The sequence below is a fragment of the Alosa pseudoharengus genome, unplaced genomic scaffold, assembly GCF_046254945.1.
Source record: "Alosa pseudoharengus isolate Yale_2024_CS ecotype anadromous, Long Island Sound unplaced genomic scaffold, YU_APseudo_1.1 YU_APseudo_1.1_scf_3, whole genome shotgun sequence".
Classification (NCBI taxonomy): Eukaryota; Metazoa; Chordata; class Actinopteri; order Clupeiformes; family Clupeidae; genus Alosa; species Alosa pseudoharengus.
The window spans coordinates 10,898,985-10,913,984 of record NW_027468718.1 but is presented as its reverse complement, the minus strand read 5'-3'; the positions used below and the strand labels follow the sequence as shown (position 1 = coordinate 10,913,984).

The following is a 15,000-nucleotide window of genomic DNA, read 5'->3' as shown; positions in this document are numbered from 1 at the left end:
CAGTTAAAGAGCCAGATCAGATGGGAAGAGCAGGGGAGAGGTTACAGATGTCAGAAAATGAGAGAGAGAGAGAGAGAGAGAGAGAGAGAGAGAGAGAGAGAGAGAGAGAGAGAGAGAGAGAGCATAGGATGATGCGCCGAGGACCATGTGCAGCCAGATTGGCAAACTTTAGAGAGTAACACTTTCTGTGAAGACTTTTTTTTTGCACCAGTGATGTGCTCATGGAATTCCTCCTTCTGAGCAAGTTGACTACAATTGAAGGAGTAAAGTTCACCTCCTCAGGATCCCCCAAAACAGAGATGGTTTAGAACTAGAACTGAGGAATTAAAGCTTACCTCTTCAGGATCACCCAAAACAGAGATGGCGGCGACTGGCCAGAACTTCCTGATGTAGAAATGAATAAAAAGCAAATGAGCATCCACACATATATGCATGTGGAGGTGTGTGTGTGTGTGTGTGTGTGTTAGTGAGTGAATGAGTGAGTGAGTGAGTGAGTGAGTATGCATGTGTGTACGGTATGCTGTGTGAGTGTGTGCATACAGCTCTAGGAAAAATTAAGACACCACTGCACATTTTTCTGATCTCATCCTACGGTTGCTAGGTGACATTCGACTGAGCTGATGTTCATATTCAAATTTGCAGAGGTCAATTAATTTTAAATTGTTTGACCATCAACTCATTCAAATGTCACTCAGCAATAGGATGACACTGAAAAATTGTGCAGTGTTTTTTTTTTTTTTTTTCCAGAGCTGGATATGTGGTGTGTGTGTGTGTGTGTGTGTGTGTGTGTGTGTGTGTGTGTGTGTGTGTGTGTGTGTGAGAGAGAGAGAGAGAGAGAGAGAGATCACTCACTGGTGGACCCCTAGGAAGCCCATGAGAGCCCTGTCGGGCTGCTTGTTGAGGCGGGAGACGCAGTCCCAGTAGAGCTCGTCCTCCCTCTCGCGCTCCAGAGAGTAGAGTGTGAACAGGGGCGGGTACAGACGCGGCAGCAGCACAGGCAACAGCAGAGAACAGCAGCTCACCACAAACCTGCCGCACGCACACACACACACACACATATAAGCACACGCACACACACACACACAGATAAGCACACGCACACACACACACACACACACACACACACACATATAAACACACACACACACAGATAAACACACACACACACACACACACACAGATAAACACACACACACACAGATAAACACACATGTGCACGCGCACACACACACACACACACACACACACAGCTAAATACAAACACAAATACTAGGACTTTCTAGAAGTCTTTTGAAAATCAATATATCTATTTTGAGAGATTCTGAAGTCACTTCCTGTCCCCCTGGTGAGCCTTACCCCTGCTCAGGAATCTCTGAGTGCAGGCCTGAGTCTGTGGAACTACAGAGGGTCTCCGCCACAGAAACTTCCGGAATAAAAGTGCCATCCTCAGGGAGACTGGGGAAGAGGAACCTAGAACACACACACACACACACAGCTAAAAAACCTTTACTATATGATATACATTATGTCTACTATAGTTTGTGTTTGTGTTTATAATTGTTTGAGTATCCTATGTGTGTGTGTGTGTGTGTGTGTGTGTGTGTGTGTATTTCCAATGATGACACAGAAGAGTTACAGTTTAAACGTGATTTATTTGTCCATGTTCATGCAACGGAAGCTGTTGAGCCGTGTGTTCTGTTCAGAGAGCAAAGACCAGGAAGCCACTGAAGGTGTTGTGATTATCAAAGCTGTGATAGAGCCAGCAAGGTGGGGGGACTCACATGCTGACCACATCTCCCACCTCCAGCTGCAGAGTCACACCACTGACCAGATACCTGTAGTAACTATTGGTTTCAGTCTTAGATAAATGCATGACCTGCTCTTCATTTTTAACCATCTTGACACCCAATATGACAGAAGAAACGTTATCTGCGACTGTGAATCTGAAGTAGTAGACTCCCCTGACTGGAGCTGTGAAGAAGCCTGTTGTGCTGCTGTAGGCCTGTCCAACATTGGTGATGATTGTATTGAAGACCAAGTCAAAGTCAGTTTCCCCAGCCTTTATGTATCCTGTGTTAGTCAGCGCTGCTGAGAATGCAACCTTTTTCGGGCTCTCCACTTTAGTGTTACATGCAGACAGTCTGGTCTCTTGTGCTGCATTTGCCATCTGCAGTATATGTTCCTTGATGAGGTTCATCACTTCAGTCTTCATAGTGGTCAGGTCTGTGTGTTGGGCTGCAGTGTCTTTCTTCACATGCTCCATATCAGTCTCAGTGGCTGCCAGTCTCTCAGAAACTGACCTCAGATCAGCTGTCTGTGCTGCAGTTTCCTTCCTCAGATTCTACACTTCAGTTTCACTAGCAGCCAGTCTGGTCTTCAGCACAGCCATCTCTGCCTCTTGAGCTGCATTCTGCATCTTCAGATTCTCCATCTCAGCCTCCATTTCAGTCTTGGTGTTCTGCAGCTCATTCTGGGTGACAGTCAGCAGCACTCTCTGCTCCAACACCATGTCTCTGAGTTCCCTGAGCTCTGCAGAGACGTCCAGCAGGGTAGTGACCGCAGCAGCAGCAGCAGCAGCCCCAGTGCTCTGGCTCTCTGTCTGAACTTCAGTCTGGGTGCTCTGAGTCTGAGCACTCAGCACCAGCAGTGTGCTGACAGCTCTCATCTTAAACAACACTACAGTAACAGTCATGTCTGCAAGTCTGCAAACACCCTCTTTTTATACCTTCAAGTGAACTTAAGTTCAAGGGTACTGATAAAATTCATATGATATGGTGCTTTGCTTTCCAGGACATATTTGTTTATTCCGTTATCAATGCTGTGGGAAAGGTACAAACCTGTGTTATTGTGGTGTGTGTGTGTGTGTGTGTGTGTGTGTGTGTGTGTGTGTGTGTGTGTGTGTGTGTGTGTGTGTGTGTGTGTGTGTGAGAGAGAGAGAGTCTCCATAGATTGAAGGGAACAAGCAGGCCTCAGTCAAGCCAGCACTTATCAGAGCAACTCTCACTTATAACTCCCTTTTCATATGAAAAACACAGGCTATTCAAATGCACATGGACAGCCTAGCGTGAAGAACCATGATGGGATCAAAAGGATGTATGTGTGTGTGTTTGTGTGTGTGTGTGTGTGTGTGTGTGTGTGTGTGTGTGTGTGTGTGTGTGTGTGTGTGTGTGTGTATGCGTGTGGTTTCTCACCTCACCAGGTGGTAGATGCGGACGATGTAGGACTGTATCTCCAGAACGGCCTGTTGGAGCAGGCGTCTGTTTGACCCCACGCCCACGTAGGTCATCCGGTACACCGTCACCAGAGTCTCCAGCAGCCAGCCCAGAGGGTGCAGTGGCGTGTCACACGCCTGAGGGGTCAAGGGTCAGGGGTCAAGGGTTACAGGTAAACACATGTCAACATAGGTGAGGCAGTGCTTCACCATGGAGCTCATTTACACAACTGGAAGAGTGAGTATAGCCTCAAACTGGAGTGTGTGTTTTGGTGTGTGTGTGTGTAAATGTGCATGTGTAAGTGCATGTCACTGAGACTGTGTGTGTGTGTGTGTGCGCGTGTGTGTGTGTGTGTGTGTGCGCGTGTGTACCTTCATGAGGTAGCGTCGGACATTGTTGTAGGTCTCTGCGGTGAACTGGCCATTGAGCTGGGGAATGACCTCCAGACATTCCAGGGTCATATGCTGAGAGCGTGTCAGCAGCTCAGGACTGTAACACACACACACGGAAAATTTCACACACACCAAAATTGCAAACTCAAGGATGCATGAACACACAAGACACACAGACACACAGACACGGCCTCACACTGGCCCACATGGAAACAGCTGTGACTACTTTCAGCTAACCGGCCACATCTGCTTTTATCACACAGTTCAAACTCTATAAAACTGACCCGGGACCCTGGGAATGACATAATAAAGGGCCATCATGCTGTAGACCACACTCCATGTTCACACTATTAAACAAAAGTTTGTAATAACATATTGCATGTGTGTGTGTGTGTGTGTGTGTGTGTGTGTGTGTGTGTGTGTGTGTGTGTGAGAGAGAGAGTGTGTGTGAGCATGTCTATCTCATAGCCTACTAGGGCTGTCAAAATTGCTCAAAAATGACGTTCAAATAAACATATATTCGAACTATTCAAACTAATCGGTTGCACATTTTGTCAATGACGTGCATTACGTCAATAACAGGACAAATGAATACAAAGAGATATATTTATTTAAGTTGAAACATATTTGACAACGTATTAGCTAGAAGCTACACAAAAACAAGTAAATCAACAAACGGCCGCAGACCTCTCGCTCGCTCGCTCACTCACTCGCACTCTTTATCTCTCGCCCGCACCTCACGCTCTCTGCGCATAACGGTTAAAAATGAACAACAATAAACTAAATGTTGAGTGCTGATCAAGGTGCAAGCAATTTATGTGCAAGCAATTTATGGTCGCGACTCTTGTCGGAAATAATCTGTACTGCAAAAACGAATGTTGGTGGCTATTTAAACAGCTGCAAGAAATAGAGTCTTCATGGTCATGGTTATTATTATTTTCATAAAACTCCAAGTTGCCCTATCATAACTTCACTCTCCCCAAACTCTTCACCGCACTGTAGCCAATTAACTGACAGTATAGGCTATTTATTTTCTGTACAATAAACACATCTATTTTTTTCAACTTTTGCAATTTTCCGCACTTGGCTACGGAATGCAAATCTGCAGGAGAGAATGCATGTACGCAGTGATTACAAAATGAAAAAATGGTAGACAATTCACTAATTCAAGACTTCATACAACGTTTTCTTACACAACAAAAACAATAAGGATGGAGGCAGCAAAGGTACAAGAGTCATTTCAGATGGGCAAGAACAAGGTAAATTTGCTTGTCGTACCCTAAACATTAGAGGAGCTGATTATCATACCGAAAGAGCACACTCGCTGTTTAAAGTCATACACAACAGTCATAAACTTAAGGTAAATGTTACAAAGGTGGCAAAAATAATATAGGCTATTGTTAGCCATGAAATTACTATGAATTGTTTGTTCAGGGGGATTTACAACCCCCCCCCCCCCCCACACTGTTTTTTTTTCACAAATTGCACCCTGCATGTCATTACAAATAAGCGAAATTAATTTCGGCGTGATGGCCTCCTGTTGTGTTGCAGACAAAGAGCTTGTGGCAGGCGGTGCAAAATAAGTGTCAGGACGTGGCTGTTTAGCTGGAGTTCCACACATTATGCCATGCTCACTCTGTGTGAAGCTGATGGCGATGCTGTCCCAGGCTCTGCCTGTGTCTCTGTGTGTGTGTGTGTGTACCTGTCTCTGTGCTGTCTCTGTGTGAGGCTGATGGCGATGCTGTCCCAGGCTCTGCCGGTGTTAGTGTGTGCGTGTGTGTGTGTGTGTGTGTGTGTGTGTGTGTGCGTGTGCGTGTGCGTGTGCGTGTGCGTGTGCGTGTGTGTGTGTGTGTACCTGTCTCTGTGTTGTCTCTGTGTGAGGCTGATGGCGATGCTGTCCCAGGCTCTGCCGGTGTTAGTGTGTGCGTGTGTGTGTGTGTGTGTGTGTGTGTGTGTGTGCGTGTGCGTGTGCGTGTGTGTATGTGTGTGTGTGTGTACCTGTCTCTGTGCTGTCTCTGTGTGAGGCTGATGGCGATGCTGTCCCAGGCTCTGCCGGTGTTAGTGTGTGCGTGTGTGTGTGTGTGTGTGTGTGTGTGTGTGTGCGTGTGTGTATGTGTGTGTGTGTGTACCTGTCTCTGTGTTGTCTCTGTGTAAGGCTGATGGCGATGCTGTCCCAGGCTCTGCCGGTGTCTCCGCGTCCAGGTGAGTCACAGCCCAGTCGCCTCCAGCACTCCTCAAACACAGCTGCCCACTTCTGATCCGCAGGCACCGCCATACCACCCAGCTTACTGCACACACACACACACGCACGCACACACACACACACGCACACACACGCACGCGCACGCGCACACACAGACACACACACACACACACACGCACGCACGCACGCACGCGCACACACAGACACACACATGCACACAAATACAGACACACACACGCACGCACACACACGCACGCGTAGACGCACGTCGCACACACACACATGCACACACACGCACGCACACACACGCACGCGTAGATGCACACACACACGCACACACACACACACAAAATACAGACACACACACACATACACATGCACACACATACGAACACACACGCACACACACATTGAAAGACACATACACAAGACACTTGTTTAATAGCGTTTGACTGTCTGATAAACTAACTGACTGATGTTTTTATACTTTGATTGACTGACTGACTGATCTGATTGACTGACTGATTGATTGATCAGATTTATTGGCGGATTACACAGTGCAGTACTCACTATGGCCTGATCCTCTCCCTGTCTCTGTCTGGCCCATAAGGGTTGGGCTTCTGGTAGGTGCCTGCGATCTTCAGTCCAGAGCTCCACTGGCCCACAAACACTCCATCCATCTTATCACCGTTGGGGAGAGACAGCACCCCCTACAGGCGTGGAGGGAGACAACAGAGTTATATTATTCAAACCACACAGTAAGAATGCATACACTCCTGCACAAGAGCGCCCCCTCCAGGCAAGCAATGACAAGGGATATGGATGAATGGTCTCCCACACACACACACACACACACACACACACACACACACACACACACACGACACAAAATACACAAACATACACATTCACACTCTAGCACACACACACACACACACACACACAGACACACACACACAATTAGGTAACACAGACACGCACACATGTATATGAATATATATGTGTGCTATAATAATATAATGGGATATTCCTTTCTGTACCTTCCCATTGAGGGTCCAGTCTTCTGAGAAGTCTCCTTCATAGGTTGTGTCGTCATCAGCCAGCAGCAGACCCAGGCCCTACAGGCACACAGGGACAGACAGCACATATGATGGGGCACAGAGTTTGTGTGTGTGTGTGTGTGTGTGTGTGTGTGTGTTTGTTTGTGTGTGTGAGAGAGAATGTATGCATGAATATGTGGCTGCATATGTGCTGTGTGTGTGTGTGTGTGTGTGTGTGTGTGTGTGTGTGTGCGTGTCTGTGTGTGTGTGTGTGTGTGCGGGTGTGTGTGGCTGCAACTCACCATCATTTTGTTAGAGCTGAATTGTCCCTCATAGTAGAGGCCATACTGGGTGACCACAACGCCATGCCCTTGCTTCTGATCGTCCATCCACAGACCCATATACTTCTCACCTCTTCAACAACAATAATCACACACACACACACACAGTAAACCACAAACAAACATAAAAGCCAACAATTCAGGTGAAAAGTTAATTTCTTAAAATCTTTTAATAAAACTATCAGGAATATTCAGTGGTCATCATCAACTTAATCTGCAGGTCACTTAACTTATATTTACTGCTTTTCTCAGATCAGAATGAAAATTCTCATAAATTAGTTCAACCTCCACAACATTTAGTCATTTGTGCACATCATAGTAGCAATTTCTCCTTCCTCTGAACAAATTGCAAATGCGTTTGAACATGTATCAGTTGCTTTGTCATGTCAGTCAAAATGAACTATACTTATGGATGCTGAATCGCCATTCCCAATATAACTAATATTCTTCATTTCATTGCTTGAGTCATTACATACAAAATTGGTGAACTAGTTATCAAATTCTGTCACAATGCTGTAGAATTACAAAGAGCATATACAGTAAAAATGTGAAACATACATATTCAGTGTCTTGTACTCACTTACTCCCCTAACTACAGCAATTTGTAACTTTACTGTAGTTTTCAAATGGCTGTACAAGTACTGTATAGTGCTGTTTTCAGGTAGTGTCACTGAGTTCTGACCTTTTTTTGAGTGGGAAAACACTGAGAGCATAAACTGTCTTAATAAAAACATTACAAAGCCATTTGACTATCTTGTTCATAAACGATGGTGTCAAGACTTCTCATTTTGATGACACTGGCAGTTTCATTGACATAAATACTTGCTTGAATGGACTTTCCATTTTGAGCAAGTGACGTGCTTTTGCAGGTTATCCACTAGGTTTTGCAGTTTGCACTAATTGTTTTGAGAAATGCACTAACTGCTGTGCAAATGTTAATAGTGATGTGAGAAAAGCACCAAAGCGACTGAGAAAAACTGGAAAACTACATAGTGCACAGTGACCCGCCGGCGGGACAGTTACCCCCCTTCCCCACCTCCCCCCAACATTCTAAATCAATTGTATGCACCATATTGCTATTTATTACACGGCTCTTCATAGTGCTGAAGAATGCTCCATTCATTTGAATGGGCCTTCCCAACGTTCGGCGGTCTGCTAATTCTGAATAACAGACCGTTGCTAAGTATAACAGACCGCTGTCAAGGAAAATGGGCTTTGTGCTTCTAAGTCAATTCTTTCATATCACTATGCAAGGATTGGAACTTCATTCAAAAGTGAAAGCAGACGGTTGATCAGCTGTGTTCTAAAGAATGTTTGATTCAAGTTCAGCGTGTGTTGTTGCGAACTATTTGTTTCTCAGCAAAAGCCATGATGAAACGGTAACAAATAGGCTATAGCCTAGGCTATGTAGGCTAAAGAGTCATATCGTGGAGAGTTTATTGTGTCGTTTTGGTAAGTAGCCGTGTAATAAGCGGGATAATGTATAGAACGCCGGTCATTGTCGGGAGATAAGTCCCTTCAGGGCGGAACAAGACCCCTCCACTGCGCGTCGGGGTCCGGTTCGCCCTGTCGGGACCTATCTCCCGACAATGACCGGCGTTCTACACATTATCCTTTACCAGGGGTGAAAGTAGTTTTTATTTCTTGGTGGTACCATGATATAGAGTTATAATGCGCGCGCAGAGCGCACGCCGAAAATTTCACTTAGCCTAATTATTTATTATTTATTTATTTGTTTATTTACTGTATTATAGTCTACTTATCAAGCATTCACTAGGACTTCTTATCACTCTAGTATCACTCTTTAACCCACCTGTATCTGTTTTTGATTATGAATAAATTGCACACTTAATGCACTTAATTTCAACATTTATTTATTTATTTAGCCTATTTACTCTGCTCGCTCCCACTTCCAATCGTTTGTTTTATATAGCCTACTGTATATCATGAAACACGTTTCTTTGAGTCGTGCCTTTTTATTTGGGAGACTGCAACATACTTATGTCCGCTAAATCACTTTCATTACTGCTGCGCAAGACCTGGTTAAGCCGTACACGCGCTGTCTGTCTCTTGTCTCTCCAGCAAAACACTGCACACATAAAACCAGAATAGGCTATTAAACATCAACATATTTTTCTTTAGCCTGTATGTTTTTTTTTATTTGGGAGACTTTCCAAGAAACGTCCGTCTGCTAAAACACTTTGGATACCAGTGCACGTTGGCGCAATTACTGTAGGCTACTGTATGCGCGCTATAGCTTGCTCGTTGTCTGTCCAGCTGCACGGGAGGTTTAGACACAATTCAGATACAGTTCAGAACGATGTATATGAAATATATTTTGGGGGAAACGTGTTGCTTCTGGTAATTTGACGTTAGCAGTCGTGTTGTCATGCTGAAAGTGCTATATTTTTCAGCGACAGTATAGTTTTCTTTCCGGTACGGCGTACCCTCTCCAAATATTTTAGTGGTACTCCGTACCGGCCAGTACCGGCTTACTTTCACCCCTGTCCTTTACGTAGCATAGTAATGTTATACACCATTTGAAAGCTTTGACTCTTGGGAATCCAAAAATGACAACTTTTTTCATGTACAATCTGTATAGTGCTTTAAATTCTCAGATTAATCTTATTATGTCTCAATTAAATTTGATCCAAAATGCCCCCCTCCCCCTCCTCTGCTTTTGGTGCTACCCTGACCTCTGGCCTTAGTGTAGCTGCAGCACAATAAGTAGATGCAAAATATTGGGTACCGAAATATTCATAAGAATCCATAGAAATTGAATCTTCATGTTGTATTATCCAATATTAGTTGTACAGATGTATAGTCTATCTTATACACACTCATTGAACCAACAAAGTAAAGACTATTTTGTAATTATTCCATATTTTGTGTAGTCAGTCTATATCAGAACACCTGACATACAATCTAAATAGTCCACAAGAAACCTCAAAGTGTTACCTTTCATTTGAGACCAGGATTATGCTTCTACACAAAGGGGTTCATGTGCAGTAAGCATTTGATTTTCAGTATGCATTTTGGATAACCTAAAAGTCCTATGGGGAGTTTTATAGGCATTTTACAAAACGCATGAGCATACCTTGGCAAATAATGGTCTAAAGCACTCATATTTTCATTTTATATTGATCTACTTTTGCACACAGCTTCACAAGACCTGGTGCTAGGGCTCAGTTGTGTTTCTTAGGGATATCAAGTGACCTAGAGGGCTGAAATGTGGTCAGTTCAGAGATGCTTGTTATCCGGCAGAAAGAAAAAACTATATTCTAGCCTCTGTAACTCTGTGAGTACATCACACAGTTATTTTGACTGTTTCTTAAGAAAAGTACAGGTTCTCAGCTTTCTATAGATGTCCAACATTTGAAGGTAGGCCCCAAAAGAGGTGGGAACAATGCCCTTGTAAATAGGCACAGTGCAATTTCAGGCAAAAACTTGAAATTTGTATTGAGATCCATGTGTAGTATCCCATATCTAGTGGGTACAATAATGTCATTCCTCACAGTAACCATCACTATAGGCACACAGCTGTACTGTAGAATATTGGTTGTGCAATATGTACTGCTGGAGACGATGTTATAATTTGCTGATATTCAGCGTAACACACTAGGTAATGCAAGTGTAATATATCCATCTCCATGTCATTTTGAGGCCCATACCGGGTGATGTCGTCGAACACGCCGTATCCGGCCTTGCGGTCGTGGACCCAGTGTCCGACGAAGACGCTGGAGTTGGAGGAGGCCATCTTGCCGCTGCTCAGCATGCCGTGGCCGTGCCTCTGGCCCTCCCAGAACGAGCCCTCGTACACCTCGCCAGACGCATACCTACGGGGAAAACGCACACACACGCACACACACGCACACAGGCACATACACAAACACGCGCGCACACACACACACACACACAGGCACATACACACACACAAACACGCACACACACACACACACACATGCACACACACGCACACACACACTCATTGAATAACATGAACCCATCACACTTGCTAACAGTACCACAACATAGCACAATAATAGGTAGGGCCTACTCCGGGCACACATCCTTATTGACAGAGACGCAGTTCCACCTAATAGAAGTCTGTGTATAATCAAACTGCTATTATTTAAAGGTCAAGAACTTTTTACACCCAACCTGAGATGGGGAAAATAAGTATTGAAAACTTCAACATTTCTTTCAGTAAGTATACTTCCAATAAGCTACAGTAATTTGCATGACATTTTCACCAGACATTAGTATTAACTCAGATAATCCACCCATATAAAAATGCAAAAAAAAAAATACAAGTCCATAAGTAGAGTTATGTGTAATAAAGTGGAATGACACAGGAAAAAAGTATTGAACACGCCTACTGAAATTTCTTAAATACTTTGTGGAAAAGCCTTTATTTGTAATGACAGCTTTAAGGCATTTCCTGTAAGACAAAACTAATCAGTCACAGTATTCAGGTATGATTTTGGCCCATTCTTTTAGTCTTTTAATTATGAAGATTCCAGGGGTCCCTCTTGTGAATCCTGATCTTTAGGTAACTTCCAAAACGGTTCAATTGGATTTAAGTCAGGGCCTTGATTTCCTTTCTCTGAAACCAATTGAGAGTTTCCTTTGCTGAATGCTTTGGATCATTGTCCTGCTGGAAGGTCTAACCAAGATTATCCCAGAACAAAATGACTCCATTCATCATTCCTTCAACTGTATAAAGTCTGCCAGTACCATGACATGAAAACAACACACCCACAGTCACACACACACACACACACACACACACACACACACACACACACACACACACACACACACACACAAACACACATACACACACACACACACACACACACACACACACACCTTACCAGTAGGTCCCAAAGCCGTGCATCTTCCCCTCCTTGCAGTGACCCTGGTAGTGGTCTGTCTTATGTGAGTTCTTAATGGGGATGACAAAGTCTCCAAACCTGCAGGCGACACAGAGACACAGGAGCAATGACACATCAGCTGATCAACGACCATAAGATCATTTATCGTACTTAATCTGTAGAGTTCCATAAAATTTGGGGAGAAAAGAAACCAACAAATTTAATTAACTTAATTGGAATAGAAGAATGAAATAATGTCATATAAAATGCTGTCTATCCCATAATACAAGATAAAGATAATAAAGGGATTGAACACATGAGGTAAAAGGGCTATTTTGAAAGACCTGTGAGGTAAAATAGGTAAAATGGCTGTGTTTACAGAAAGAGGAGAAACCTGTAAGGACAAATGAGGAGTTTGGCTTTAAGGGCTGAGCTACACCAGGCACGTAACTGAAGCATTCCGTTCGCATTGCGTCTGCTGCAACAATTAGCTTCCATTATAATCAATGGAAGTAGCTACACCAGACGTGACAGTGGGGCGTACATTCGAAAAAAAATAGACCATTCATCTAAAATGGATTTTAGGCGTTGTGAACGGAACGCTTTAGCTACGCGCCTGGTGTAGCTCATACCTAAGGCGTTAAACCTGTGCGGCAGAACCCTGTACTGACCCATCCTCCTGGCCGTGCTTGAACATGCCGATGTAGACGCGTCCATCAGGCCACCTGATAGTGCCTCTGTGGGGAGAACAAAAGACACATCAAAGGAATCCTGCACTTACAAACACACTTACGACAACCATGCAAATGACCCCCACCTAACACTGCGATAAGGCCTGTAACTGATCTACAACCTTTGCATGTTGAAAATTCCACCAATGGCAAGGACTACATGCGGTTCCTACTATAACCATGAGTACTGGCAGTGGAAACCTCTAGTCACTAAGAGTTTTATGCTATGGTATATGCCACCATAGCATTTGGAAATCCACTCTTCACAAAGGTGAACGAGTGAAGTCATGTCAGATCAACATGCTGGGGGCACAAAAGACCTTGATATCTAGACCTCTGCTCTTACTTCTGGCAAATTCAGAGAGATAGAGAGAGAAAGAGAGAGACAGAGAGACAGAGAGAGAGAGAGAGAAAGAGAGAGAGAGCAGGTGGGGTGGGGGAATGGGGGGTGGGCAGCTTCCTAAGGCTCCGTGTTTGATTGGTCACATTTTTTACATGCCTGGAATTCTCAATAAAGGTGAACTGCACCCAGAGGTAAAGCAACAGTATGCAGGAGTACAGAGATAGAGAGAGAGATGGAGAAGAAGAGGCAGGGGGATAGAGGGGGGGTAAGAGAGAGGGAGAGAGAGAGGGGGGGGTAAGAGAGAGGGAGAGAGAGAGAGAGCGAGCGAGAGAGAGAGACAGAGAGACAGATAGAGAGAGAGAGGTACTCTAGATACTCTGACTCTGACACACACACACACACTGCAGTAAAACATATCTGAAGAACACACTGATCGCACAGAAAAACACCAATCTGGCACTTAAAGTCACAGACATTCTCCCATCACTCTTTAATAATGTATACTGAAGATTCTCAGAATAATATGTTTGATGATATTTTGTTTTGTTCAAAAGCCTGTGAAATAACATACAATTGTGTGTGTGTGTGTGTGTGCATGTGTGCATGCGTGTGTGTGTGCGTGTGCCCATGTGTGCATGTGTGTGTGTGTTCATTGTTGGAAGGAAACAGCAGCATGTTTAGGAGGGCTAGTAGGCCACAGCAGAGGTACTGTACCTGCCATGCGGTTTGCCACACAGCCAGCGTCCCTCGTAGGTCGCGTCCTTGTACCGGCCCTCCTTGGCGAAGGTGTGTGTGGCCGTCCGAGACATCCGCGGCTCTGCCCGCTGGCCCCCGCTTGACCCCAAGCCTAGGCTTGACCCTGTGACCTTGGCGTCCATCTCGTCTTCCAGAAGCTTCTCCACAGCCTGGTTTATGGAGCGAAGCCAGCTGGCCTGAGAGGACGCCGAAGATATCATCAGAGAAGAGACGGAGATTGTGTCCAGACACACAGGAAGGGACCTAAGTAGCACCATTCTTAGTAATGTCTTTGTCACAGTACAAGGGAGAAGGGACAGCCATGTCTGACGTAACAACTGGCAAATGCACTCTACCTACAGCTCGGCTTTTGGACGTGCTCACTAGCGCCACTGCTGGCCAATCTGACACCATTGCATTACATTTATTCATTAAGCTGACACTTTTATTCAAAGCCATTAATGGAGAATTACGGCGATTTTCCGCATGGATAGTTTCTCGAGGTCACAGAGGTATCGTATTTTCGTATCGACAGTACTCGGTGACCTTGAGAATCAGAGATCTATGTGAAAAATCGCCGGAATTCTCCTTTAAAGCAACACCAAAGCACTTTTCCTCTTCAGTCCCCCTACAGGTTGGAAGCGGAATTGTTCATTACCGCTGTAGTAAATAGTTTAACCTACTGTAGCCTACCGTCTTCCATTCATACGTACCTGTAAAATATGCTCCACCCAGAGCCTTGCTCCACCTATTGGCTATTGTAACGCTTGCCGTAAAGCAAGTCAAATTTGCAGTTTCTTATGTCTCATTCGAACTACAGATCCGCTACCCGATCTGGCAAACTTGCATAATGCGGTTATAGCCGACAGAGGGCCGCAAAGCGAATGCAGAAGTGCCGTTCACCCTGTTACGAGTTGATGAACCACTGAAACGATTTTGGAAACATTATTTTAAAGGAATTATCTGGAGTAAAATGCACTTTAGATCAATTTACGCTTTAATTAGCGCTACAAAACGATATTTTTATACCTCTTCTACAGTTCCAAACAACATTACACTTACGTGGTAGTGAGTAGAGGGTCCCTAAAGCCAAACCGAAGTATCCCGAGGTCTTTATGTGGTCGGA

General features: G+C 44.5%; 1 protein-coding gene across 2 annotated transcripts in view; it reads right to left on the bottom strand.

The window, feature by feature from the left end:
* LOC143100183 (alsin-like) overlaps positions 1 to 15,000 on the bottom strand; it is a 60,507-nt gene that overhangs the window by 7,512 nt on the left and 37,995 nt on the right. The window contains exons 20-32 of one of the 2 annotated variants that reach the window (XM_076263155.1): positions 13,854 to 14,071; positions 12,737 to 12,802; positions 12,066 to 12,164; positions 10,860 to 11,024; positions 7,150 to 7,261; positions 6,848 to 6,925; positions 6,378 to 6,517; positions 5,734 to 5,892; positions 3,584 to 3,701; positions 3,192 to 3,349; positions 1,357 to 1,470; positions 853 to 1,029; positions 336 to 384 (exon numbers count right to left, since the gene is read on the bottom strand). In XM_076263155.1, the coding sequence (XP_076119270.1) occupies positions 336 to 384; positions 853 to 1,029; positions 1,357 to 1,470; positions 3,192 to 3,349; positions 3,584 to 3,701; positions 5,734 to 5,892; positions 6,378 to 6,517; positions 6,848 to 6,925; positions 7,150 to 7,261; positions 10,860 to 11,024; positions 12,066 to 12,164; positions 12,737 to 12,802; positions 13,854 to 14,071 (1,653 nt within the window). Of the gene's footprint in view, positions 1 to 335; positions 385 to 852; positions 1,030 to 1,356; positions 1,471 to 3,191; positions 3,350 to 3,583; positions 3,702 to 5,733; positions 5,893 to 6,377; positions 6,518 to 6,847; positions 6,926 to 7,149; positions 7,262 to 10,859; positions 11,025 to 12,065; positions 12,165 to 12,736; positions 12,803 to 13,853; positions 14,072 to 15,000 lie in introns of those variants that run through there. The other variant, XR_012981862.1, reaches the window with a different exon arrangement.